This window comes from Ascidiella aspersa, chromosome 4 (assembly GCF_963924565.1).
Source record: "Ascidiella aspersa chromosome 4, kaAscAspe10.2, whole genome shotgun sequence".
Lineage (NCBI taxonomy): Eukaryota > Metazoa > Chordata > Ascidiacea > Phlebobranchia > Ascidiidae > Ascidiella > Ascidiella aspersa.
The window spans coordinates 28,798,640-28,822,053 of record NC_139450.1 but is presented as its reverse complement, the minus strand read 5'-3'; the positions used below and the strand labels follow the sequence as shown (position 1 = coordinate 28,822,053).

The following is a 23,414-nucleotide window of genomic DNA, read 5'->3' as shown; positions in this document are numbered from 1 at the left end:
GTTTTAGGGCGAATTCCGCAGCAGTGACTTTTTCAGTTTAAAGTTGTAAGTCTTAATCGTCCTTAAATATCCATATCTCGAAATCAAAGCAGTTGAAAGACAGTAATGGCGCTAGGAAAAAATCCTTATAGCGCTGGTCTAGAATCCTACCACATTTTCGTCCGGGGGGTTTTGTTGCTAACAATATTTAGGTTTTAAGGTGTGAGTTATCGTTTGGGTTCGGGCGTGTCAAGTATTATTATTATTGTATTGATTCTAACATATTTATGCCTTTCCTTGCGATTTTAACTTTGACAACTCGTTTTGTTACTGTAAAAATGAATGTGGTGGGATTCTAGACCAGCTCCAAATCCGTTTATTCGGCAGATCATTTTCTGATTATTTAATTGCATATTGGTGTTTTCAAACAGATTTAGTATTGTAAGATTAGTAAGCAACAGCAACAAAAAAGATGGACGCTCTTGAGAAGGTAAGTGGCCTAACCCAAGTTTGTGAAACGTCACGAAAAAAAACTATTATGACGTCACTGTCTATTTGTGACGTAGATTTCGGCGAAATACTGCGATGAGTTTCTTCCCAGCATGAAATGCTACCTGGACCTTGCCTACATGATTTCGATGGTGTTGCTGTCAATCCGTTCAATGGGTACGTTTTTCGGAAAAAGCGGCTTAACTTTTTCCAAATCATGCAGTTGGACAGCTTAAGCTAAAGTTGTTAGCAAAACGTATTGCAAACTGGGAGAAAATTTTACAACTGGAAGAAAATTCTTTAATTTCCCAAGAAATATAAAGGTTGACGACCTTAATTTGTAAGAAGTATGTTCTACAATTCACAGAACTGTAATAATTTGTAAGAAGTATGTTCTACAATTTACAGAACTGTAATAATTTGTAAGAAGTATGTTCTACAATTTACAGAACTGTAATAATTTGTAAGAAGTATGTTCTACACTTTACAGAACCTATTAAGTTATTGGCGTCTTCTTAGGGGTTATAATCCCCAAAAACGCAGCAAGTGCGTTTAATTGGTCTGTGGTGCCAGGATTTTATATTTGTTCTTCCCAACTGAAACATTTGTATTTTCGAAGCATTTTATGATTAAAATTTTTATGAGTTTTTCTTATTATCTAAAATAGGATTATTATTTTGTTAATTGGATGCCCAGGTAATGGTCGTCTTTCACAGACCAACGCAATTTTCTCGCCACCAAATTTGTTATCCCAGGTGTCAACAAACTTGTTGTGTATAAGGCCTGGACAACTGTAAGGCCTGCTGGGGATAACTAAATGAATTGACAATCGCGTGCCGGATATAAAATTGTATCTTGAACTTAGTTATACCTAGTTTATCGCCAAACTATGAAAAAATACAAAAAACTCTACACAAAAATGCGTAGCTTCAATAAATTGTCGTTTAGTTAAAATTTCATTAAACTTTATATTTTTATTCAGCTTTTCTACTATACTTTATCCTCATTAAGAAAATATGCCGCGAGTAAAACTAACTCTGTTGGCCGGATGTGAACCGCGGTAGTCTGGTGAACCCGTTATACTATAAAAGTAATCTGACGTAGTATAGGCACAATAGTATAAAGAGCTTTAAGATATAAACGCTTGGCGAAACACGCCTACTGTTATCTAAGCTTCAAGCTTGTGATCTTGGCACTATTGTAGTTTCGCGTGACCAGTTGAACAGTTCCGTGCTGCAAGTTAAAGGAGGTTACAGCCAGTGACTAAAAATAAACGATATGTGCAATGGGTTGACCAGATGTCTTTGAATGAACCTTTTGACCAGTCAGCAGTCATTAGACGTTTTTTCCGTGTCGTTAGCAAATCACGCGTTACATGTCGCTTTGAACTGGTATTAGTCACCTGAGTAGTGCTACCTAACATTTTATTCTTTTATGGCTCGCCATACTTTCCAGAAATAATGGACGATTGCGGCTTCCCTACTAGAAATTTCGTTTAATTGGTTTATTTTAGCGTAATGACTTTTTAAAGTTTATTCGAATCTGGAACAACACAATCAAACTCAACGAATGTAGAAAATGTTTATTTGATTTCCTATATGGGCCTACTCTCATCGTGTACATAAAGTTTTAAGTGGCTTATCACTGTTATCAGATTAGTAAAAATCATTTTTTTCTCACAAATCTTTCGGTTACCTTATCCTTTAGAAACCGCACAACAAATGGCACTGCTGCAGTAGGGTATGGAATAAAAAACAAGCCTTAAAAATGTAATTTTATCTATTTAATTCTGTCAAAACAAGGTAAAGAATCGTGTAACCTCTGTGTTTATCTAAGTAAGCGTAAATGTCAAAAATAGGTTCTGTTATTATAATAGAGGAATCAGGTGGTACTGTATAAAGACAAATTGAATTGGATTCTCGACAAGCTTTCGCACAACCGTGCTCCATCAGGTCAGAGTATGGAGGCACCACGGTTGTGCGAAAGCTTGTCGAGAATCCAATTCAATTTTTCTTTATACAGTGCCACCTGATTCCTGTATTTAGAATTAGACAAATACGGCCATTTACAAAGATTGTTCTTATAAAGTCATCGCTCTATTTTGCTGACCGTTTTTTGTCCAGGCAACAAGGCTTACTCAATCACGATCGTTTTTCTTTCTCATGCAGATCGCCAATGGCACAAGGACAACATCTTCTACTCGCTCCTTCGCGCCGTGTTTTTCTCGCGCGGTGCCGACATCATACTGGCCCTCTGTACCGGGGAATCCCCGATTGCTGCCATCTCGTGCAACGAGCAGCTGTGCTACACTGCCCTCGTGTGGTAAGTGTGTCGTCTTTATTCTGGCGTTTTTTGTATCTTTAAGCAAAATGATTTACTTTATTGTACCTATAGTCAATGATTTACTTTATTGTACCTATAGTATTGTACCTATAGTACATCCATAACTATTACTAACTCTCCGAATATTTTCAACCCTAACCCAATTGCTAACACCACCAACTACCCGCCCATAAGCCCAAACAGGGGCAAAAAATCCGGGGCCAAAACAGCGGCACCCAAAATGTCCCCAATCGTCCCAACTTTCCCTACAGTCTTGGGCGTAATTTTGTCCATTTAAGTTAATTTTAGGCTTAATTTGACATGTTTATAGGTCTTATCTAGACTATTTTAGATGTTACTCTTTCGTGCTCATTACTGCGAATTTAGCGTTTTTATGTCGGTGGTAGTACTATATGGTTTGGTATTATACATTATCTGATGTAGTTTTGTTGCTTTAGGTCTTATTGTGTTTCTACTTAAAATACTGCGGAATTAATGAGCTAAGCTTAATAGGAAAATAAAAATACATGCTTTATATATTATATTATGTTTTCCTTTTGCTCGCGGGCCGCGGCGCACCTATGGCAGCCTTCCGTGGCGCACCGGTTGAGAAGCGCTGCTATAGTCATATGCCTTGTGTTTTTCCCGCATTTTCTTCTTGTAATTTATTTGGAGAACACAATACGGGGAGCTAACAAGGATAAAGTTTACCGCATATTGAACATGTTTAATTATTGCAATCGAAATTCTTCTTTTTTGTGATAACAACCTGTAATCTTGTTGCTCATATAAGTCTAATAAATCTCAAGCGGAGTGACATAAGTGTTTTAAATTAAATAGGTTTATTTAAATTTGTTTATGTGCGTTTAAAAGTGTTTTATTCCTAATTTGGGTTTTAATAATTACTTAGGTTTCACGGGAGAGTATTTGTTTTAAAGAAGAGTAAACTGTTATGCCCATCATTAATACTGACGATACTTAGACGTCGAGGCTTTGTTAGTTGTCATAGCTCTTGGGTAGCCAACACGTGAATCGCGATCGACCGGTCAATTGCCACATTTCACCTGGTCGTTCGCGTCGAATATGTGGTACGTCATTACAGTAGATTGTCGCACACAAGCGGAATATTAAAATGACCAATTGTTGTCTGGACAAGCCTACTAAGGCGTTCTTTGACGTAACAAGTTAACCTTCATCGCTGACTTGGAATGCAATTAACGCTCAAAATGTTTAATAAGTGTTCTTGTGACTTTTTTACTGAACCAGTCGATCGCGAGTCTCTAAAAAATATGTTTCAGTCAATCACAACTAATATAAGTTAGCTACACCTGCTCTAGCGGTATGTTTGTTGTATAACTTATTCCTATTATAATGTCGGCAGGTGGCTTGCTCTGTTCGTGCCGTTTGACATCTTCAACAAGATTCTGAACATCGAGGCTGGCGACTGCAAGCCACTGCAGTTGCTTCTTCGAATTATGGCCAATCTCAGATGCCTTTCTGCTGTGAATGCCGGTTTGTACAAACCGTTTTTTTCTTTTTACCGTTATGAAAAGAGTCGTAAAAGTAATAACGTCCCCGATCAGTCTTTTAAAATGACTTGACTTGATTTAAGTCAGTAAGGCAAACAACTTACTGAGACGTGTTAGTAGATGTTCCAAATAGTGTTTGGTAAAATTTGGTTAGTTTTTACCCCAATCTTTGCTTCTAAAACATTTTGCTCGCTAAAAATTACGGTTTTGTTTTTTTGCTAATGAAAATATCGCCTAGGATTGGACGAATGGCTATAGATACTAGTTTAAAACATTCTTGGACTTGTTTTAACAATGACGTGGAGTCGTGGACCACTGTGGAAGCCTTACATAATATTTAACAAAATGAGTCATGTATGTTGCCTCCAGAGGGGGTTTGAATACAATAGCAGACAGTAGACATATATACCAAGTCTGTTTGTCTGTGCAATGTGCATAAGCCGTTAATTACATCTTAATTAACGCATTGCTTAATTTGGGCCGACAACAATCCGTTTTTTAACAGGAATTAGTTGGCCATTGTATATTTGAAGCTATTCATTAAATATTGTCTTCCGAAAAATATAAACGTCAACGCTTATACGTCATGTTGTTTACCTATACCCTCTTTAAAAAAGGGAGGTCGTCATTTATTAGTCGCCGATTTCATCCGTTATTCAATTCAAGCTGGTATAACATCCATTTCGCCCTGACATTAAACAAATAAAAGAAAGATGTGGGACCAAAAAGTACCATAAAAGTGTACGAAAAACTACTATAAAAATTACTATGAAAATGTACCAAAAACAACATTACTATAAAAAGTACTACTATAAAAGTACTATAAAAATTTAGTGAGATACTATATAAAAGTACTATGAAATGCAGGTGTTGCTGCCTCACTCAAACTTTACCCTGGCTCACTTATCGCCATCTTTTGGGGAACTCTTGCTGGAAATGGGAGTTTGGCTGTGGTCAGCATCTTTGGGAACTTCGCCCAGGCGATCAGCTGTGCAGAGTAAGTTTGCAAACGTATGGAAACCTGCGGAGTTTATTCTTCCGCTGTGAACCATTGCTTGAAATACCAGTACCCGGCGATGCCTTAAGACGCCGCAATCTCGTTGACATTTGTGCCTTTGGTGCAAATGACGTTTTTGGTAGGCTACGTCGGTTTAAAAAAATTCTATTCGTTGTATTAGGGTTATTCATGACAAATACGTGCATAGGAAGGAATTTTTGTTAAAAAAAACATTAGTATTTTCAAACTGCTAGTATTTGATAGTATGTATAATATTTAATACAGCTCCAACAGCGAATAGTTACATGTTTGTATCCGGATTGATTTATCACTTTTATAAGTTTTGAACGACTGAGATTCACTTAAGTTATTGTGTTGTTTGTACTAAATTAGTGGTTATCTTACATTCGCGCAAATCTTACACTTTTTTGACTGATATTATGTTTTATCTGGCGCTAATCGTTGTCTTTAAGTTTTAATTGTGGCATTAGGTAATTTGATAGCAGTTGATAGTATGGATTTGCTTGTTAGAACCTTTCATTTTTTTTTAAATTGCCTTTATTATTGCAAGGACGTAAAACTGGGTTATTGGGTTACAAAGTTTAAGAAACGTTGCATACGATTTCATAAGAAAGCAAATGACTGCGATTCGTTAGATACATTGCCGTGTTCAGGAAAGTCAAAGCGACCTAATATTTATATTGACACTTATAGCCCGACTAAGGGTTCATTAGCAAACAACTTATCCATTGCCAAAATGCAGCCACCCGCGTGGAATCTTTTTCAGGATCACCAAGCTGTCGTTCGTGAACGCCCTGCTCTTCACGCTGGTCCAGTCATGCAACTGCAGCGTGTCGGTTTGTGTGGTGCACGCCATCTGCGCCCTCTACTACATCGTTATTGAGGTATGTGGTAGGCCATGCAGGGACCAGGTGCTATCCAGCACACAAAACTTCCCAAGAAATTTTAACGGCAAAATAAACATATTTGTTTTGAACCACAACAATAAGAATGCTCAATATTTTTCAAATTAAAAAAATGATTAATATTCATTTTTAATATTCGCCATATTTTCCAAGAAAAAATCATTTACACACCGAAGGACCGAACAATTCGTGTAGCGCTTGATCGTATTTTTCCAACGATGCCAGTGCCACACAAGACCCGGTTAAAATTGAGGATATCGGCTTTTATCGTTGATAACCGATATTAATATTCATAGGCGACCGCCGTCATTTTTATGCAGGATGCAATGATACCGCAAATTCAGTCGGCTCAAAGGATAAATCACTTTAAAAAAATCGGTTGATTTTATCGAATGCTATTACTTTGATATTTTGACTGAACTAACTAAAAAAATCGGTTAGCTGTGTTTCTAAGTTACTAAGCAATTTTGCCATTTTTGAAATCTTACTCGAATGGCAAATTACGCTCAGTTTCTTTAATTAAAAAAATGATAGCCTACTCTCCTACTTTTGAAAATTTTAAATATGCTCTAAAAGGGTAATCTACTTTTGTTTCAGTTAAAAAAAAAACCTTCACCATTTCTTGAAGTATTAGTTACACCAGTTATATTTTCCGCCTTAGTTGGTGGCTGGTTCTATTTGCACCGCTGAAATGAAAATATTTCTAGCGGTTTTACCTTTGTTTAGAGATGATGGTATTCTGACCGGATCATTTTTTTGTAACTGCGTGGACACTTTAAAAGTACTAAACCGTTTTAGTTTTGTTTGTTTTAAATGAAAAGAACAATACATTTTACGGCTTATCTACTCGAAAAAGTAAAATACAATGTTTATTTGGATATTACCTTTTTTGATCAGCTTATTCAGTCTGCTGTCATTTCTCAAAACTTTATTAAATCTTAAATCTTCTTTCTTCAAGGCTTAACCCTGATATTATATATCCAGAAACTTGTTATATTCATCGTTTTGTATAATTATGTGTGTTTAAGGTTGTGGACGCCTTCGGAAACAAGGTAGATGTGGTTGATCCGGTCTACGAGGTGGTTAGGAAGGTTGTCATCCTCTGCGACTTGGTCAAGTAAAAAGAAATTGGACGAAGATTTCCAGGAGTTCGGAAGCAAAAGTGTATCCAGAATAAAACTTGTCACACCTGTACATAAACTTTTACGTCACTTTTTCTACTTTCAAAATCGTTCGATTTTATGAAAAATTCGTTTGTTTTGGTTTCAGCATTTGTATTCTTTGATTTGACATTGTCCTACCCAGGGTCGTAGAAATTATTGGGAAATTTTATCAATTTTAATAAGCTCCATTTTTGCGACTTTTTTCTATTTTTTTTTGTTCGATTTCGATCTGTAGGTACCGAATAACTGCCGTTTTTTCTCCATTTGTAGCCATTTGAAGGTACTTTGTTGGGTAGCTTGGTAGACACTGCACAACAAATTGTATCATCAATTCGTATTTGTCATATATCAACTATACTAACACACGTAGCCGACTGTGTTTAACAATAAACAATTTGCATACCACATTCTTCCTTATTTTCAGCAATTCGGACAGTATTTGTAAAGCATGGCTGTTGAGTTAAAGACGAAGTAAACTGTTTTCAGTTAACACGAACTTAAAGGGCATTCTACAAACTAATAACTTTTGGACATTGTAGAAAGATCTACTTATTCTGGAAAAACAAGGTGATACAGATAGCGATGTTGTCGTATTACATCAACAAAAGTTTTGTTTTGTGCGTTAACATAACATATTGTGTTAAATGTTTCTACGCATGTGATTGTCCACAGTAGTACATACATCTGCTTGTATTAATATCAAATGGCGAGGCGAATCAACTTTTGACCCAGCACGGTAGAATAAGCGTGTCGCGCAGGCCTGCAGTAAAATAAACAAGAATATGCTACGCCCAAGACGATTTTTGACAACCAAATCGTTACAAAATCTTCTTTAAAGGAAGTTTAGCGTTAGACATTTATTTCATAAAAAAATGCAAAATAAAGTGCACAAGGCCTGGTAAGAAGAAATCCCAGCAGAAAAAAAGTAGCCTAATAGCGCCGACAGTGGTAACTTGTCACGGTTGTCATAGTGACTGTGAACTCGTCATAACAACGCGGTGAGTTTGTGCTGCGTCGAAGCTCCTCTGGTTTTTATCCCATTGCCTGATTCCTCGAGAGACCTAAAACTTTGCGGAAATGGCGACTTTGAGCCTGAAGCCAACCCAGCGATTCGCGCCGGCCGATTGGTTCGCGTCGAACGACTTTATTTCAACAAATGCCGAACGCCAAAGAATTGCTTCTCATCAAATCAGACAAGAAGCGAGGGAATTGGTGAACGGTAAGCATTAAGTCGCGAAATATTTTACTCAACCTTTGTGTTTTTTTTTTCTGTTAAATACGATCATAATTGTTCAGTTTTGTGCTAAAATTTACTTGGGCGCTGGTCTTGTATCTAGCAATGAATAAACTGCAATAACAGAACAATAAAATAAACTTTGTTATGGTTACATCAGGTTTAGAACACAGATTTACAACATTTTAAGCGGTTTTAAGTTTAAAGACGTTGCTCATTTACATTGTTAAAATTTGTAAAAAAGTGCATTGTAAGTATGCTGTTTAATAATGTCAAAATCAAGCGACTGTAAAAAGCATAGCAAGTGTGCCCGCAAGTGTTTTTATCTGACCAAACATGAACCCCTAAAATTAATTATGTACCAGTTTTTTTTATTTATTGCACAAGTGGGGTGCATTTTAATCCTTTTGTGAACCCGGTTAAACAGATTTTTTCGGTTCGGCAAAAGAAAGGCACAAAGTTGGCCATTTCTTATTTAGCATTGAGTTTTATTTTCTTTCTGTGATATAAGATTTTTAGCATATGACAAACTATTATGTGCTACTTGTTGTCAGTGCACTTGTGTACTTTTTTTTTGCTAGTGAACTTCATTAGTCATTTCTAGACATTGTAATCTGTGAGCCTTTAATGTATCTACTTCAATATGGACTTTGTCCTGCTCTCTAGTAACTGCCAATCAAACAAAATGGGATCAGCATGACAACAACACACGCTTGGATGATCGCATTGATGACATCACAAAGTGGAAGGAGACCCTTGAAAGGTGCTTGGATGAAACAGATGCAGAAATTCATGTAAGAGGAAAAATAATATTTATAATTTATAAATTGTATTACCTTGTCTCTATGTTAAATTTTCTGTATTTTAACATATGTCTGCTTTATTTAAATTGATTCACATAAGGTTTCCATATTCAAATGTGTAACTTATTTTAATCAATTTCTTATTTATTTTTATGATTTTTAAACCTCTTATTTTTATAAATTTCTTTTTATATTTGTCAAAATGTAGGCACTCAATAGAGCCAAGCTGGAAACTGAACAAGCTTTGGAGGAAAAAGCTCTTCCACTTGATGTTTCCATTGAGTGCCTGACTTTGAGGGAAGGAAGACAGACTATTGATGTTGTCAGAGATGGGGTGGAGGCTGAACTTCACAAGGTAAAATGGTGATCTAACAACTTTCTAATTATGATTTGTTCCAATGTGAAAGGGATTTTTCTCTCAGGGTGATTAGTAACTTGAGATGGAGTAATTAATCCGCATAAGAAATAAGTGAGGACCCTTTGTAATAACTTACAAAATTTATTGTCACTATTTTAGTAAAAAGTAAAAAAGTTAACACAATTAACAGATTCAGATATTTACTAAAATATGCCTAATCTTTTTGGATGGTTGATTTTATTTCAATAAAAATAATAACTGAATAATGAAATGCTAAAGATAGGCTGATATTTTTATATTTATGTTTTGCATGACTTCCCGGTTAACTAATATATCCCTGATTTGTTACAGGAAGTGGAAGTTATAAACAAGATCAAAGAACAGCTTCAGAAGCGAATTGCTGAATCATTTGAGCAATTGTGGTAAGTAACCTGAACTAAATTAGTTTACAATAGCTAAGCCTTAGTGTTAAGACAATCTCAATGGTGGAAAAATGTTTGAACAAGGGCTGGATTATGTTATTTCTAGCTTGCTCCGAGAAGCTAGACAACAACTTGCCAATGATCAGAAGGACAAGTTTGAGGCACAGGGCCTCGACCAGCAATGCTACAAAACCAACAACTCATCGACTGGAATCTCATACAAGCCAAACCCAACCAGGGTGCTTAAAGAGTATGTATAGAAGAAATATTTAACCAATTGAACGTAGAATTTGTGTGAAGAGGTAGAGTTGAAGAAAATTTCCTAAATGTGCTATGATGACTACTTTAAATGTTTTTATCTGTTTGGCAAACTTCGCTAAAGAAATGTATTATGTATTTAAAAATATTATAGAAAGTGCTACAAAAGGCAATCCTATTTCATCAAATAAAAAACTTAAAATAGGCAAACTCGTAGTATAGCAATAAAAGAGCCGTCTACATTAGAATCTGCTTACTAATGAATCGGGATTACCATCATGCTTCAAGAATCAATTTAAAAACGAAAACAAACTTGGTCTTAAAATAACTATTCCCAAAGTATTCAAACATTTTAATTACTTTCTTCGACGCAAGCACAATTCATGACACAAGATCTCGCACTAAAATGTACACCTCTCACCTATTCCGTTAAAAACTCTTGAAGTGATCTCAACAGGCTACCGTATACACAGTCGGCCAGTTTTCCCTCGGGCAGTTAAAAACCTTTAACTTTCTCTGACAGGAGCACTACCCCAGAGTCGTGGCACCAGTTCTCACAGTACAACAAGGACCGAGCCGAGGCCGAGATGCGAGCCAGCGTAACGCTTCGTGAAGCGATTGACGCCACCCTGGCGCAAACTAAGAACGAGCTTGAAGCTCAGCGGGCCGCCACCGAGTTCGCCTACCGCAAGCGCATTCACGAGATGGAACAGGCTGAACGGGAGCTGGTCTGGCAGCAAACCAATGTGGGATTTGTATATATTAAGAGTACACTATGCACGGACCTGTATTGTAGTTTGATAATGAATTGCAAAGCCAAAAGATCTGCTGAACTTTTTGGCTTTGCAATTCAATATCAAGCTGTGTATATCTAGTTGTTGGAGTGGCGTAAATAAGATTGTTGGTTGCTGATCAATGTGTTAGTCCGTTTTGGTGTGTTGTCAGCATTTTTAACCCCCCCCCCCCAAAAAAAATTGAAGGTACACAGCCAGCGTGAGCGATTGTTTTTCATGCTGACAGGTGTGTAGACTAGTAAGGGCACTCGTATTTGGTTTATTTCAGGCTCTAGCCATTTAAGAGAATGCCTGAATGTGGACCGACAATTAACTAACGTAAGAAACTGTTTTTTCTTGATGTTAAGTTGCGTACACCAGGCTGTGGGTAACTGGGGTAATGGTTTTGATCTGTTTCAGAGTTTATACATTTTTGGTTTTAGGCAAATCAAGCCTCCACATTATGGGGTTAGATTACAAACGTATATGTTCTAATGAAAATTTCTTGGTGATGTGAAGCGTTCAGCATAAAATGATTTACCCATCATAATGTGCGCCGCTATAGAGTTCTTTAATAGCGCGTCTCCGGTTTTAACGTCGTTTTTAGCACCAAAAATTCCCTTGTTCAGACCAAAGAGGAAATTGCGGAAGTTGAGGCCGACATCCGCAACTTGGAACAAGCTATTCGCGCCAAAGCTGCTCCTCTCAAGGTCGCACACACCAGGCTAGAAACAAGGACGTACAGGCCCAATGTGGAACTTTGCAGAGACAAGGTAAAGGGTTTGGAATAATATTTTTTCGAATAGGGCGCCTGGTTATACAAAGAAACTTTTGTCGCTAACTTTTCTACGCAGTTTTTTGTTTATGGTGATTAAAGCAATAAGCAGCAAGTAGGTTTCTCCAACACCAGATTAAAGCCATTACGTCTTATGTTAGATCAACTCTTGAACGGATTATTTTTCTAAAACTCTAATTTATTCTATTTTTTTATCATTTTTCTAAAATAAGATGCATAACATATCGAAAATCCTGTTTCTTTAAATTCATAAACCAGTTTATATATTTCTAAATTCAATTGCACAAGGATACATTTTCCGTTGCTAATATATTTTAACACCGAGGTCGCAATATCAAGAAACGTTATCCTTTAATTTTTAAAGCACTCTTTTCTAATGTTACGTTTGTTCGGTTTGTTTACTGTCGGTAACTCGATACATTGACATGTTAGGTTTTGTTTTGAAATTCCATTCGATAGCGGCACTCAATACATTATAAGGTCACTTGGTTGGCAACATTTTGTATTATTCAATTACATTAGCCAAATGGTTGTTTTAAGAATCCTTTTTCAGAACATAAATTATTATTTTATTGCCACTAAAAATTGGTTGTCATTAATTTGACTTGTTAATCTTTTGATTCCAACTTTTTTCAACTGTAAGTTGAATGCGAAAAATAATATGTTAGTGTTTGATTTCTGTTTTTCAGTATTATTACAGCAGTTGTACAGCTTTCTTCACTTATAAGAATTTAAAAAATGACAGAAATAATTAAATAAAACCTTGGATTTTTGTACAGTTATGTGCAGTATTTCTAAATAATGCAATTTGTATTATACTTTTTATCTCGTTTAATTACAATTTTGAAATTTTTCAAGAATGTGCTGACCTAATAATATTCTGTCATTATTTAGCTTTGTTTTACCAAATTATTTAGATTTTTGTATACAAACATATATTTTATTTTCTGTTTTACTCCATTTTCAGCCTCAGTACGGCCTGACTGAAGAAGTCCACCAGATTGAAGGAAGCATTGCTTCACTAAAGGAAAAGCTCGCCCAAGCTCAGTGAGTATTTCGTGCTCATTACTGTTTATATTTTTCCTCATTACTGTTCATATTTATAGGTTGTATGTTGCGCTTATTGTACGTTTTTTGTACAAATAGGTTACAATAGGGATTAGCCAACCTCAGTTTGAAAAGATTGCCATTGCCATTTAACTAATAGCATAACAAAACGTTATTGAAAAAAGACTGATATATTTTGGTGAATATCGTATACCCAGTTTTGTCCTTTTTGTATAAATAAGTGTTTTGCTCGTTGCCACTTTTCTGTAACGTTTGGCATTGACCTGCAACGCTGGCTAGAACCAGTTAGTTTAAAGGCTTTCCACGAAAATAAGGTATATACTTAAAACCCATGCAACCAAACCCAAAGAGCGACTTATTTTTGGATTGCGCTGTATAGGTTGGGAAGTAAAAATTCAAGTCATTCAATCCAATCCAAATCGTTAGCATCGTCCTAAACGAAAACCAGCGTTCCGCAAATGGCCTCTAAAAACATTTAACGAATTAATTGTTCAACAAACTAAACAGTGCGGCCTGACGGTATTTAGACAAATATGGCTAAAGTTAGTTTATTTTTATTTTGAATACTTGTTTTTCTTTTATGGGCCAACAGTTTACTTGATTTTATATGGACCAACAGTCAGTCGATAATAGCTACAAACAGGTCATGAAAAGAGAATAAACCGCTTGACCTTGCATTTTCTAGCCACGCACGTGATGGGCTGTACAAGAACTTGTACCGCATCGAGGCCGATCTTGCTTGCAAACGAAACTCCCTCAAACTGGACGGACAGTGCGTCGACGTGCGAAGAAAACTGGTCGTTCCCGCCGAAAAATACGTCGCCGAGCAACCACGTGATACTTTCAAACGCACTCAAGGTCGCTATTCGACCCCGACTAGTCCAATCAAGGTCCACCAGCTGGATTTAGCCTAGAACTGTCCACTTTCCCCTCGACGAACATCCATTTTTTGTTGTTGTTTTGTGTGCACTATTTTACCGGCTGTTTTTTGAGGCATTATCGTTCACCAGCGTTTTTTTTCGCAAGCCATTCTCTGCACTTAATCAGGCCGACTGAGCGGCGTGTTTGCGAAAAAAACTAATAATTGCATTGCCCGAAAACTTGGAGATTACCACTCGCGTTATTGAGTCACTGCTTGCTTTGTATTTATAATTCTGGAATGTACTGCAAACCTGTACAATGTGACGTCACTGCATGATGTAATACAAATATCACCAACAAAATGTTGTGATCCATTATTTTAGAGCAAAATTCAGCAAATGTGCTGTTCATCTTTGCCATTCGCTTTAAGTTTCTTAAGAGCTATAACTGGAGTGTTAGAGAATAACTTTTTTAGACACTTGTTATTAAACCTTCTAGTTTCCATCGCAAACACATAATTAACCTTAGCTACCCATTATTTTATAGTTATGCCCTGCAAATAAATTTATGAATGATCAAGGCGAGAATGGCCTGAAAATTTGCATTCAAATGAACATTAAAACAACTGAACGATTTGAACCCTTTACACTACTTGCCTACAGCAGTTAATAAAATAATCTCACATTATTGCCAAAATTAACTTCGCAACTTTTGGTCCTGTACATGTAGTTACCCACAGCAAAGAGATTTAATTGAAGTCTCTTTTCCCATTTTTAACGGATCAATGATCAAAAAAGCTGATGGATTATTTATCATGAACAGTTGTGAATCTAAAGTTAGGGTCAAAGGTGAGGTTTCGCGCGTCATTCGAAGTATTTTAGAATTTAGAAAGCCAAAATCAGCATTCGTTGTTTGTTTTTTAGAGATACTGTTTAACATTTGCTTGTTGTTTGTCGCTAAAAAACAATAGACGAATTAGCAGGTCATTTGAACACTACACTGCAACAAGCTTCCGCAGTTATTGTGAGACTAATGGACAAAATGATATGCGTTCTTAAAAGGAACTTAGCATTTTTTTGTTTTTTCGCTTATATACTGCGCTTTACAAAATAATTCTTTAATTTTGGTCACTGGCCTGAGATCATATTACTTTTTACCAGTTAAAACAGACCCAAAAAATAATTATTGTTTTATCTGATAAGTTATCCTGACAACCTGATTCTACTTTTTCATTATATAATTTAACTACACGATGCTCTCGTCAAAAATGTTTTTAACCCATTGGAATCAAAATGAAAATTCAACAGGCAACAAAATCAAGGTAAAACAAATAATTCCTAAAACACAATTATTGTTATATATTTTAACAGTTTAAAGGCTTGATAATTGCATTACTTTTTATACTTTTATATATTTTCTGTTGTTGCCTCATTTTATTGATTCACATAATGTTTAGCAAAATGTATTATTTGTCTATATGATAAGTTTGATACAAGTTTGTTTTCTATGCAGAAATCAGCGTCAAACTCACCTCGAGCAATGAAAAAGCGAGCTCTCCAAAACAGACCAATGAACAACAAAGAAAATGCTGGGTAATTTTTAAATCATGCATTTTTATTTAGTTTTTAGCACATAAGTTTAAAATATAGGGTGGTGGTTAAGCATTGATTTTTAATCGAAGGTTTTTCTTTGCTACTGTTTTATATCCATGGCTTTCTAGGATAAATTTGTACACATTTAAAGTATTGCATTTCAGTGTTATAATAATATGACTAAATCAATTGACTTAAGTGAACTGACAACTGACTCACTTTTTCAAATACCTTAACTTGCTTATAGAAGTTCGGGTAAAATTACTTAACCTGGACCGAAGTGATGTACACAAATGACTGGAGTTTTATTAAGGGGCTTCAATTGAATACATTTTAGTAAAACTACAGTGTTTAATCTAAATATTTAATAAGATAATGGTTAACTTGTTTAGGTTTTTGGTATTTGCTGTGCAAAATGTTGATCAGAATAGAAAGCGTTTACAGATTTTGAACAATCATATTTTATTTTTGTTGCCAATGCTATGACTTGGATTTATCTTGACCGGAACTTTGCCATTTTGTTATTAGGGTTCTTGCCCCGAAAAACTCCATCAAAAGCTTTTTTTCCGATGTCCCTAACACAAACATCAAGGCTGAACGGAAAAGAAAACTGGTCATCTTCGAAGACTCAAACCAGTCTGCAAAAAAGGTTTACAGTTGAATCATGCAACTATATTTAAAAAAATAAACCATATACCTATTTTTTTTATTGCCTGATTTTAGTTAATAGGCCTAGTTGACCATTATTTACCATACCCCACAATTATTTTTCAATTTTCCGTATAATGAAATAAAAATTAATTGTATTTCATACCTATTCTGATTAAAAGTGGTGGGCCAAAACATCCGTCAACTCGTCAGTGACATAAGTAATAAGTATTATAAAGAGGTAAAGTGTAGAAGATAATCATATTTTTTTTACCTTTGACTTGCACATTGACTATAAGTGTTTGAATAAGATTTTTTGTGAATATTTAAAATGCTCTCAAAGTGTTACCTTTCTTTCTAAATTCTGTTCTGTATCATCTTATCAACAACTATCGCCCACTGCCAATTTAGTCGACTCTGGAGTTTAATGCCTAATCAATGGAAGGTTTAAACATAGTAACTTTTTAGTGTAATGACATGACATTTTCCTTATAATTTCAGAGCAAGACTATCGCAACACAAACATCAACATCCACTTCTCCCAATGCCATCGACTTGATTTGCAGTGAGGAACCGACACCTAAATATTGGGAGTTGTTAGCTGAAGAGCGACGAAAAGCACTCGATGAGGCGTTGGTGGAAAACAAAGAGGTAAAAAAGAAAGCTTTAAATAAAAAGATGGTTAATGCTTTTTTGAGGAAGTCTGGTAAAGTTTTTATTAGCTCTAAATTAAAAAAAAAATTCTATTGCTTAAGGTAGGTAAATTTTTATCTGTTCCTTCACTTAGAAATAAATTTACATAATAAAGTCTCAGAAATGATTTTGTTTAACAATATCGTACAACTTTGTTGTTTATAACATCTAATTAGCATTTAAAGAAAAATACTTTGCATAAAACTATATTTCTAAAATAATTAAATGACTTAAAAAATTTGATACACTTTTGTTGACATGGATGTTTCCATAATGCAAGTTCCGTCTATCTATAATATGCTAGCAATATGGTTTCATTTTAGCTTGCAGATGAAATAGAGAAAAAAGATGAAATTATTACTGAACTGAAAAGTGAGGTGGAAAACCTTGAGGAGACTGCGTCCCAAGCACAATACCTCGCATCTGTCATCGAGGAACTGGGAAAAGATTGTTTGGATAAAAATGGTAGCCTAGCTGTCAATAAGATTTTTTGTTATTATAGACATAGGCATTGCTTAAACTCTAAATTTTTACTAAATTTGCTCTGTAGTTAAATCTCTAAAACTGATAAATTATTTTATTTTGTTAGTACTCGTTTAGGTTGCAAAATGTAAGCAATATTAATTAAATGCAAATTTTTGTTTTAAGCACTTAGCAAATATTTTACCTATGACGGTTTGATGATCGTAAAAGTTGATTCAGGGTTAACGATAGACTCAGCACCCGAAGCGTAAAAAACATTTTCGGTTGAACAAAGTTGAATTATTTTTTAACTAAATTAATTAATTGAAAGTTGAAGTTTAAACGTTTCGAATGTTTTAAACGTTTCGTTATTCGAAAACGTTTAAAATTCAACTTTCATAATTAATTTAGTTAAAAAATAATTCAACTTTGTTCAACCGAAAGTGTTTTTTTACGCTTTGGGTGCTGAGTTTTATCGTTATTTCTTCGTTTTCAACATAGTGAGAAGGCACTGAATAATCAGTGAAATTTAGTAAAACGTTATTCGAAACGTTCAAAATAACACCTACTTCTGAATGGGCCTTGATATTATTACTACGTCTTACTACAACCTCCAACCATTATGCTCCAAATTTAAATTATTTTACACTTTCGGTTAGGAGAAACGAATTTACGGCAACCGCTGTCAACGCGTTATGTGTGAATTAGTTGATGGTTTGATTCGACTCAGGCGCATAACGCGCCTATAGTTTAAACCGCCTTTAATACTGCTCCTCATAAATCGCTCGACTACTTCGTTTATTATAAATATTCAGAAGCAAACTCGCCATCTGAAGATGAACAATCCTCTGGCGAAAATAAAGCCGAACAATCAACTGATGAAGAAGAACAAGCCAGTGATTCCCAAGTCACTTCCACAGACTGTTCGGCCACCATTGACACCTTGACAACAACGCAAGAGGACGATTTGTCTTCAGATGATGAAACTGCTGAAACTGCCGCAACCGAAACTAAATTCAAATGTGAAGAAACTGAAGAAAGTCAAGATGGCGTTTTACAAGAGGACCAATCCTCAGAAGACAGCTGCGAACTGAAATCCGATAACGAGAGTGAAAATACAGAGGAAGCTGCTGTGTAGTGATTTAGAATTGGTTATTTTTATTACCTTACGAGAGCTTACGTGTTTTTTATTTGTCTTGTGTTATTTTTGGTATTGCTTTTTATTTTTTGTAATGGAACTGCCGCGATTTCTAATAAACTTGTTTTGCATGAAAAGACCACTAGTATTTCAAAAAAAAAGAGACTAAAGGAAAGTTTTATATTTGGTTCTGTTAATGTATTGTAGCCTATTAATTTAAAGTATCACATTTTATCAATTTTAATTTAAACCACTGTCTCCGAAAGAAGTGGTAAGAAAGTTTATAAATCGCAGTGTTATAAATCCTACAATAAATAGGCAAGCATTATAAAAGCAAAACAAATATTTATTGCCATACCGCATAACTTCTGTTTTAATTAATTCGCTATTACCGGAATTATATCCCAGGATCATAACCAGAAACTTAATTTTTTAGGAAAAATAAAATCTTAAGGCTTATATGATTTCTATGTTTTTCTAACCTCACGTCGTTCATAGAAATCGCAGTCTCTTTTCGGTCGCCGTGTCGGCTCAAGGTAGGTAAATGTTTAGGCCAAGCTTTTATCTATAATAATCCATTATATTGAACAATCTATGAAGGTTTTGCGAGCTTTAGACTAAATTTCAGTCACATTACAGTTTTTCTCCCAAGTTATTTCTGTAAAAAGTTAAAGCAGGCGCTTAAGTTTTCGCTCAACCCAATATCAGTAATTTTTGGTAACCGATCTATTAACGCCTGTTTACTGAAATACTACCTCTTGCGTTTTTAAACCCTAGTTGCTAAAAAGTGGTTAGCTATCTTAGTAATTGACATTCTATTTTAATTTCAGTATCAATATGTACGGTGCGGGTACCAAGATTTACAAAGCCAACAATGAAAGACCTGACGAATTTGAGTCATCAATTTCTCAGGCAATCCTGGAACTGGAGAACAACAGCGACATGAAGACTCACCTTCGTGAGTTGTACATCACCGCTGCCAAGGTTTGTAAACTTAACCAATTTGGAGTTCTGTAGAACGAATTAACATGATTATTGTTCATCGGCGTGAGATTATTTTTCCATTGCTGTCGCACTTATTGTGAATATTACATAATTAGATATACATGACTACAAGTATCGCTAAATTTGCTGATCGACCAGTGATTTTCAAACTTTGTGCCTTGAGAGATTGTTAAGTATGCCTTTAAAATTTTGGAAAATAAGTTAGTTGTATTACAAATAGGCATACATGCAAGCATTTCAAACTTGAATATGTACTTTCCGCTGTAAAATTGATACTATAAAGATATCTGCATGTAGCTTGTGTGGTAAGGGCGATTGCAAAGTTACTATATTGTTCTTCTGTAAAAAGTGTTCTGCAAGTTAAAAAGTTTAGGAAACACTATGTTATAGACTTGACAAAATCTAAAACAAAAGAACTGTGGCATTTAAAATGAACAGAACTAATCAAATATATGATTTTTTACATTAAACTAGAAGTCATATCATAAAAAGTGTTAATTTTTTTTATGAATAAACACTTATACTAGTCATTCATCAATTTTGGTGTACACTGTGCACGGATCTGTAATGTAGCTTGATATTGAATTGCAAAGCCAAAAAGGTCCAGCTGATAGACATTATCATGATTAAGATGTTTCGATACAAACTTGTATCATCTCAGTTAATGTGACATATTGAAAAGTCTTAAAATATATTTTTTGTAATTTGAATAAATTTGCAGATTTTTTTTATTCTTTAAATGACTAGGAAGTGGATGTTGGTGGTGGACGCAAGGCTGTCATCATTTTCGTTCCGGTTCCACAGCTTCGCCAGTTCCAGAAGATCCAGGTTCGACTTGTGCGCGAGCTCGAGAAGAAGTTCAGTGGAAAGCACATTGTCTTTATTGCCCAGGTACAAATAGTTCCCTTCAAATTTTCAAATCAATGAATTACAACACATTGCCATTGTTACTAGGTGTTACTTAGTTCATTTTATGGCTTGAGATGAATGAAAACTGGTTTTAAGATCATTGTTAAAATTGGGGTTACAAACTAGAGATAGACCTATCTATATATCGGTTTGCTGATTTCTGGCTTATACCGATATATCTGTATTGGTAAATATAGGCCGATATTTTAGTATGAAAATATGATTAATTTTTCTTAAAATATGATATAAATTGTTTTTTTTTGTTATAGCATCACGCCAAGTTAAGATGCAAAATAATAATTTAAAAATGAATAAAGTTATATATACTAAAATGTTGGGTATCGGTATCGGTCCAAAAAAGTGATATCATATCGACAGCACACATAATGACAGCGATAAAAATTCTAAAAATTTGTACAGATAAACTGATGATGCCATTCATTTATATGGTGAAATATGCATATTTGTATTGGCTGATTGTTGTTCGAATTGGGCCTTTCTCAAGCTAACGCTGACATTGTTGTTTTCACAGAGACGAATTCTTCCCAAGCCAACAAGGAAGACAAGGACAAAGAACAAGCAGAAGCGACCCCGCAGGTGAAACTAAATCTATTTTGGAAATAGCGAGTTAATAACTGAAATCTGGTTGTTTCATTTCTTTAATGCGCCCTGCGTGTGGCCCATGGCATAATAAAACTTTTCGGTTTCCTACTGTGATTTTAAATAAGTTCTGACTTGCCTGTGCATCGCGCGCTCACACATAATTGTTGTAGTACAACATGTACAACAAGGCAAAATACTTTACGTAAGCAGATAATAGTTAAAGTGATGTAAGTGTATATAGGCCAGTTCCAGACCAAGCAAACTTTTCAGCTCACGGATGCATTAAAAATTCAGTGGTTTTATAAATAGTCACATAGAGTGTACTTATGTGTCAATTTTTCCACACCCTAAAACATAGGGTGGCCCGTTGTGGGGTTTATAACATAGTAAGTTTTGTGAAAAACTTTGGGGCGTTTTTTTATTTTTGTTTTAGTTAAGGCAGCTAGATAATGCCCTCGCAAACTATTTTTTTTTTGCTAATTTTTACTATTTAAATATAATTTTTTAAATCTCTACCCATTATCAGTATGTTTTTGTCAGTTTTAAGAAAAAATCTTTACACTCAAAGTTTATTTATGTGCGAAAAATTAGTATCCTTTTAAACTGAAAGTTTGCCTATTTTAACAGAAATATCAAAACGAATTTGCGCTTTGCACAATTACATGCTGGATTTTAGCTGCATATTTATGTATGGATATTTTAGAAAATGTTATATGCCTCTTATGCTGGTTACATCAGTTTCCGTATGAAGTCTATACAAAGTTGTTTGTTTTCGTGTTGCAGCCCTTGTGGTACTATGAGTTGTGCAGGCCTGCTATGTCAACCACTTTTGCTTTCTTTATATATTGTTATATATTGGGAGAGGATATCAATATTTAAAACGAAGACATTTTTTTGATTATTGTAGTACACGTTCAAACCCATGTTTACACAAACTACCTACTGTTTACATGCTGTCAAATGATTTGTTTAAAAAAACAAGCTATTGTACATGGGAAAAAGTTCAATGGAGACCAGCCATATGAGGACTGTATGACATGTGTACGCACACAAAAGAAAGGCATGTTAAATTATTGGAAAAAACAATTTTATAGGACAAAAATTCCAGACAGAATGCAGACTTTTTGCCTAGTTTAATTTTGTGAGCAAATTCGTAGACACTGTCCGATTGACTTGGGCAAATTTTATTTCAATACCAAACCTGTTTTTTACCCCTTTTATATCATAAGAGTTACTTTGAAGTACACTTCCAAGGGCCTAACATCATAGTAGATTTTTTTCTTTTGTTTAGCCAAACCTTGACAATGGTGCGCGACCTCCCAAGGGCCTAACAATTAACATCATCATAGTTTTTTTCCTAAAAATGTTTTATGTTTAGCCGAACCCTGACAATGGTGCACGACAACATCCTTGAGGATTTGGTTTTCCCCGCTGAGATTGTTGGAAAGCGCATCAGAGTCAAGCTCGACTGCTCCAGGATTATCAAGGTCCACCTCGACAAATCCCAGCAAAACAATGTCGAGCACAAGGTAAAGCAGTTCAGTTACTGATTGCTAGAATTCTGTCACAGGATCACTCACAATTCTAAAAGTAGTATTTATGATATGCCTGCCCCATGTATAAAACAATGTGTTGTGAGTTCTGACATGCAAGCAAATTTTTTTTTATATCTTGAACTTTTTAAATCCTTTAATTGTGGTCTCATTTAAAAGCAAGGTATGTCCGCTATCCTAGCCGAAATACTCATGACATAAGAATCACATTTCATTATACAGTACAGATTATTACTTAAATCCATCTGTGACTGTGTATTTTGTTACAAAATGCATACCAAATTATAGATCTACCACTTTTTTGCAATTAGTTAAAAAAAAACTTAATATTTCACTAGAAAATATAAACAGCTGCATGGCGGATACACCAACATTAATAAGAATCACTTGCAAGGCCTGGCATAATTCTGTCTTTTCATTTGCCATGTAGATGTCTTGCCACAACTTAAATGTGTTTGTTTTCAGACCGACACCTACTCTGCCGTTTACAAGAAGTTAACGGGGAAAGAGGTTCTCTTTGAATTTCCTGGCGGCGTTTAATCGTGCAAAATACAGAAAATAACCACAACAAGTTTTATTCTGTATAAGAAAGGCGAATGTCAGGTTCAGTAAAAGGTTCTTGGTTTAGTAGGTCTTCAGAGAAAATAAAGAATTCATCGTGTAATAAACCAATTGCTTGGCATTGGTTGAGTCTATCACTTGGTTAATGGAGCTGCATAGTGCACAATATCTAAGTTCCTGTCGCAAAACTACCCTCAATGCTAGTTTGAAAATATGAATGTGCTTTTTATCAAAGTTTTTTCATTCGGTGGTCTCTTTGTGTTAGAGCGGCA

At 35.2% G+C, this 23,414-nt stretch overlaps 4 protein-coding genes across 4 annotated transcripts; all 4 read left to right on the top strand.

Moving 5' to 3' along the window:
- Positions 1-408: 408 nt before the first annotated feature.
- Positions 409-7,804, top strand: LOC146157339 (trimeric intracellular cation channel type A-like). The gene is made up of 7 exons (XM_083387532.1): positions 409-469; positions 546-645; positions 2,637-2,790; positions 4,172-4,302; positions 5,187-5,316; positions 6,104-6,221; positions 7,271-7,804. The coding sequence occupies exons 1-7, from the start codon at positions 452-454 to the stop codon at positions 7,361-7,363; spliced, it is 744 nt and encodes a 247-aa protein (XP_083243658.1). The 5' UTR covers positions 409-451; the 3' UTR covers positions 7,364-7,804.
- Positions 7,805-8,413: 609 nt separating this feature from the next.
- Positions 8,414-14,340, top strand: LOC146157338 (tektin-2-like). Its single transcript, XM_083387262.1, has 9 exons — positions 8,414-8,624; positions 9,306-9,433; positions 9,651-9,797; positions 10,152-10,222; positions 10,329-10,472; positions 11,004-11,226; positions 11,883-12,026; positions 13,017-13,096; positions 13,803-14,340. The coding sequence occupies exons 1-9, from the start codon at positions 8,483-8,485 to the stop codon at positions 14,029-14,031; spliced, it is 1,308 nt and encodes a 435-aa protein (XP_083243388.1). The 5' UTR covers positions 8,414-8,482; the 3' UTR covers positions 14,032-14,340.
- Positions 14,341-15,165: 825 nt separating this feature from the next.
- Positions 15,166-18,543, top strand: LOC146157337 (uncharacterized). The gene is made up of 6 exons (XM_083388330.1): positions 15,166-15,299; positions 15,491-15,570; positions 16,099-16,219; positions 16,720-16,869; positions 17,235-17,376; positions 18,189-18,543. Exons 1-6 carry the CDS (start codon positions 15,231-15,233, stop codon positions 18,509-18,511), a joined length of 885 nt encoding a protein of 294 aa, XP_083244456.1. The 5' UTR covers positions 15,166-15,230; the 3' UTR covers positions 18,512-18,543.
- Positions 18,544-19,012: 469 nt separating this feature from the next.
- On the top strand, positions 19,013-23,152 carry LOC146157336 (small ribosomal subunit protein eS7-like). The gene is made up of 6 exons (XM_083386674.1): positions 19,013-19,047; positions 19,342-19,495; positions 20,264-20,407; positions 20,958-21,022; positions 22,407-22,557; positions 23,047-23,152. Exons 2-6 carry the CDS (start codon positions 19,349-19,351, stop codon positions 23,119-23,121), a joined length of 582 nt encoding a protein of 193 aa, XP_083242800.1. The 5' UTR covers positions 19,013-19,047; positions 19,342-19,348; the 3' UTR covers positions 23,122-23,152.
- The last annotated feature ends 262 nt before the right edge of the window (positions 23,153-23,414 follow it).

Excerpts from the sequence above, each read along its gene's own strand:
- LOC146157339 (XM_083387532.1), top strand. Across the intron at positions 2,791-4,171 it reads TGCTACACTGCCCTCGTGTG|GTGGCTTGCTCTGTTCGTGC; the intron begins GTAAGTGTGTCG and ends TAATGTCGGCAG. Across the intron at positions 4,303-5,186 it reads CCTTTCTGCTGTGAATGCCG|GTGTTGCTGCCTCACTCAAA; the intron begins GTTTGTACAAAC and ends TATGAAATGCAG.
- LOC146157338 (XM_083387262.1), top strand. The coding sequence starts at position 8,483 with ATGGCGACTTTGAGCCTGAAGCCAACCCAGCGATTCGCGCCGGCCGAT. Across the intron at positions 10,473-11,003 it reads CCAACCAGGGTGCTTAAAGA|GAGCACTACCCCAGAGTCGT; the intron begins GTATGTATAGAA and ends TTTCTCTGACAG. Across the intron at positions 12,027-13,016 it reads TGGAACTTTGCAGAGACAAG|CCTCAGTACGGCCTGACTGA; the intron begins GTAAAGGGTTTG and ends CTCCATTTTCAG.
- LOC146157337 (XM_083388330.1), top strand. The coding sequence starts at position 15,231 with ATGCTCTCGTCAAAAATGTTTTTAACCCATTGGAATCAAAATGAAAAT. Across the intron at positions 16,870-17,234 it reads CGTTGGTGGAAAACAAAGAG|CTTGCAGATGAAATAGAGAA; the intron begins GTAAAAAAGAAA and ends GTTTCATTTTAG. Across the intron at positions 17,377-18,188 it reads AGATTGTTTGGATAAAAATG|AAGCAAACTCGCCATCTGAA; the intron begins GTAGCCTAGCTG and ends ATAAATATTCAG.
- LOC146157336 (XM_083386674.1), top strand. The coding sequence starts at position 19,349 with ATGTACGGTGCGGGTACCAAGATTTACAAAGCCAACAATGAAAGACCT. Across the intron at positions 19,496-20,263 it reads TGTACATCACCGCTGCCAAG|GAAGTGGATGTTGGTGGTGG; the intron begins GTTTGTAAACTT and ends TTAAATGACTAG. Across the intron at positions 21,023-22,406 it reads AAGCAGAAGCGACCCCGCAG|CCGAACCCTGACAATGGTGC; the intron begins GTGAAACTAAAT and ends TTTTATGTTTAG.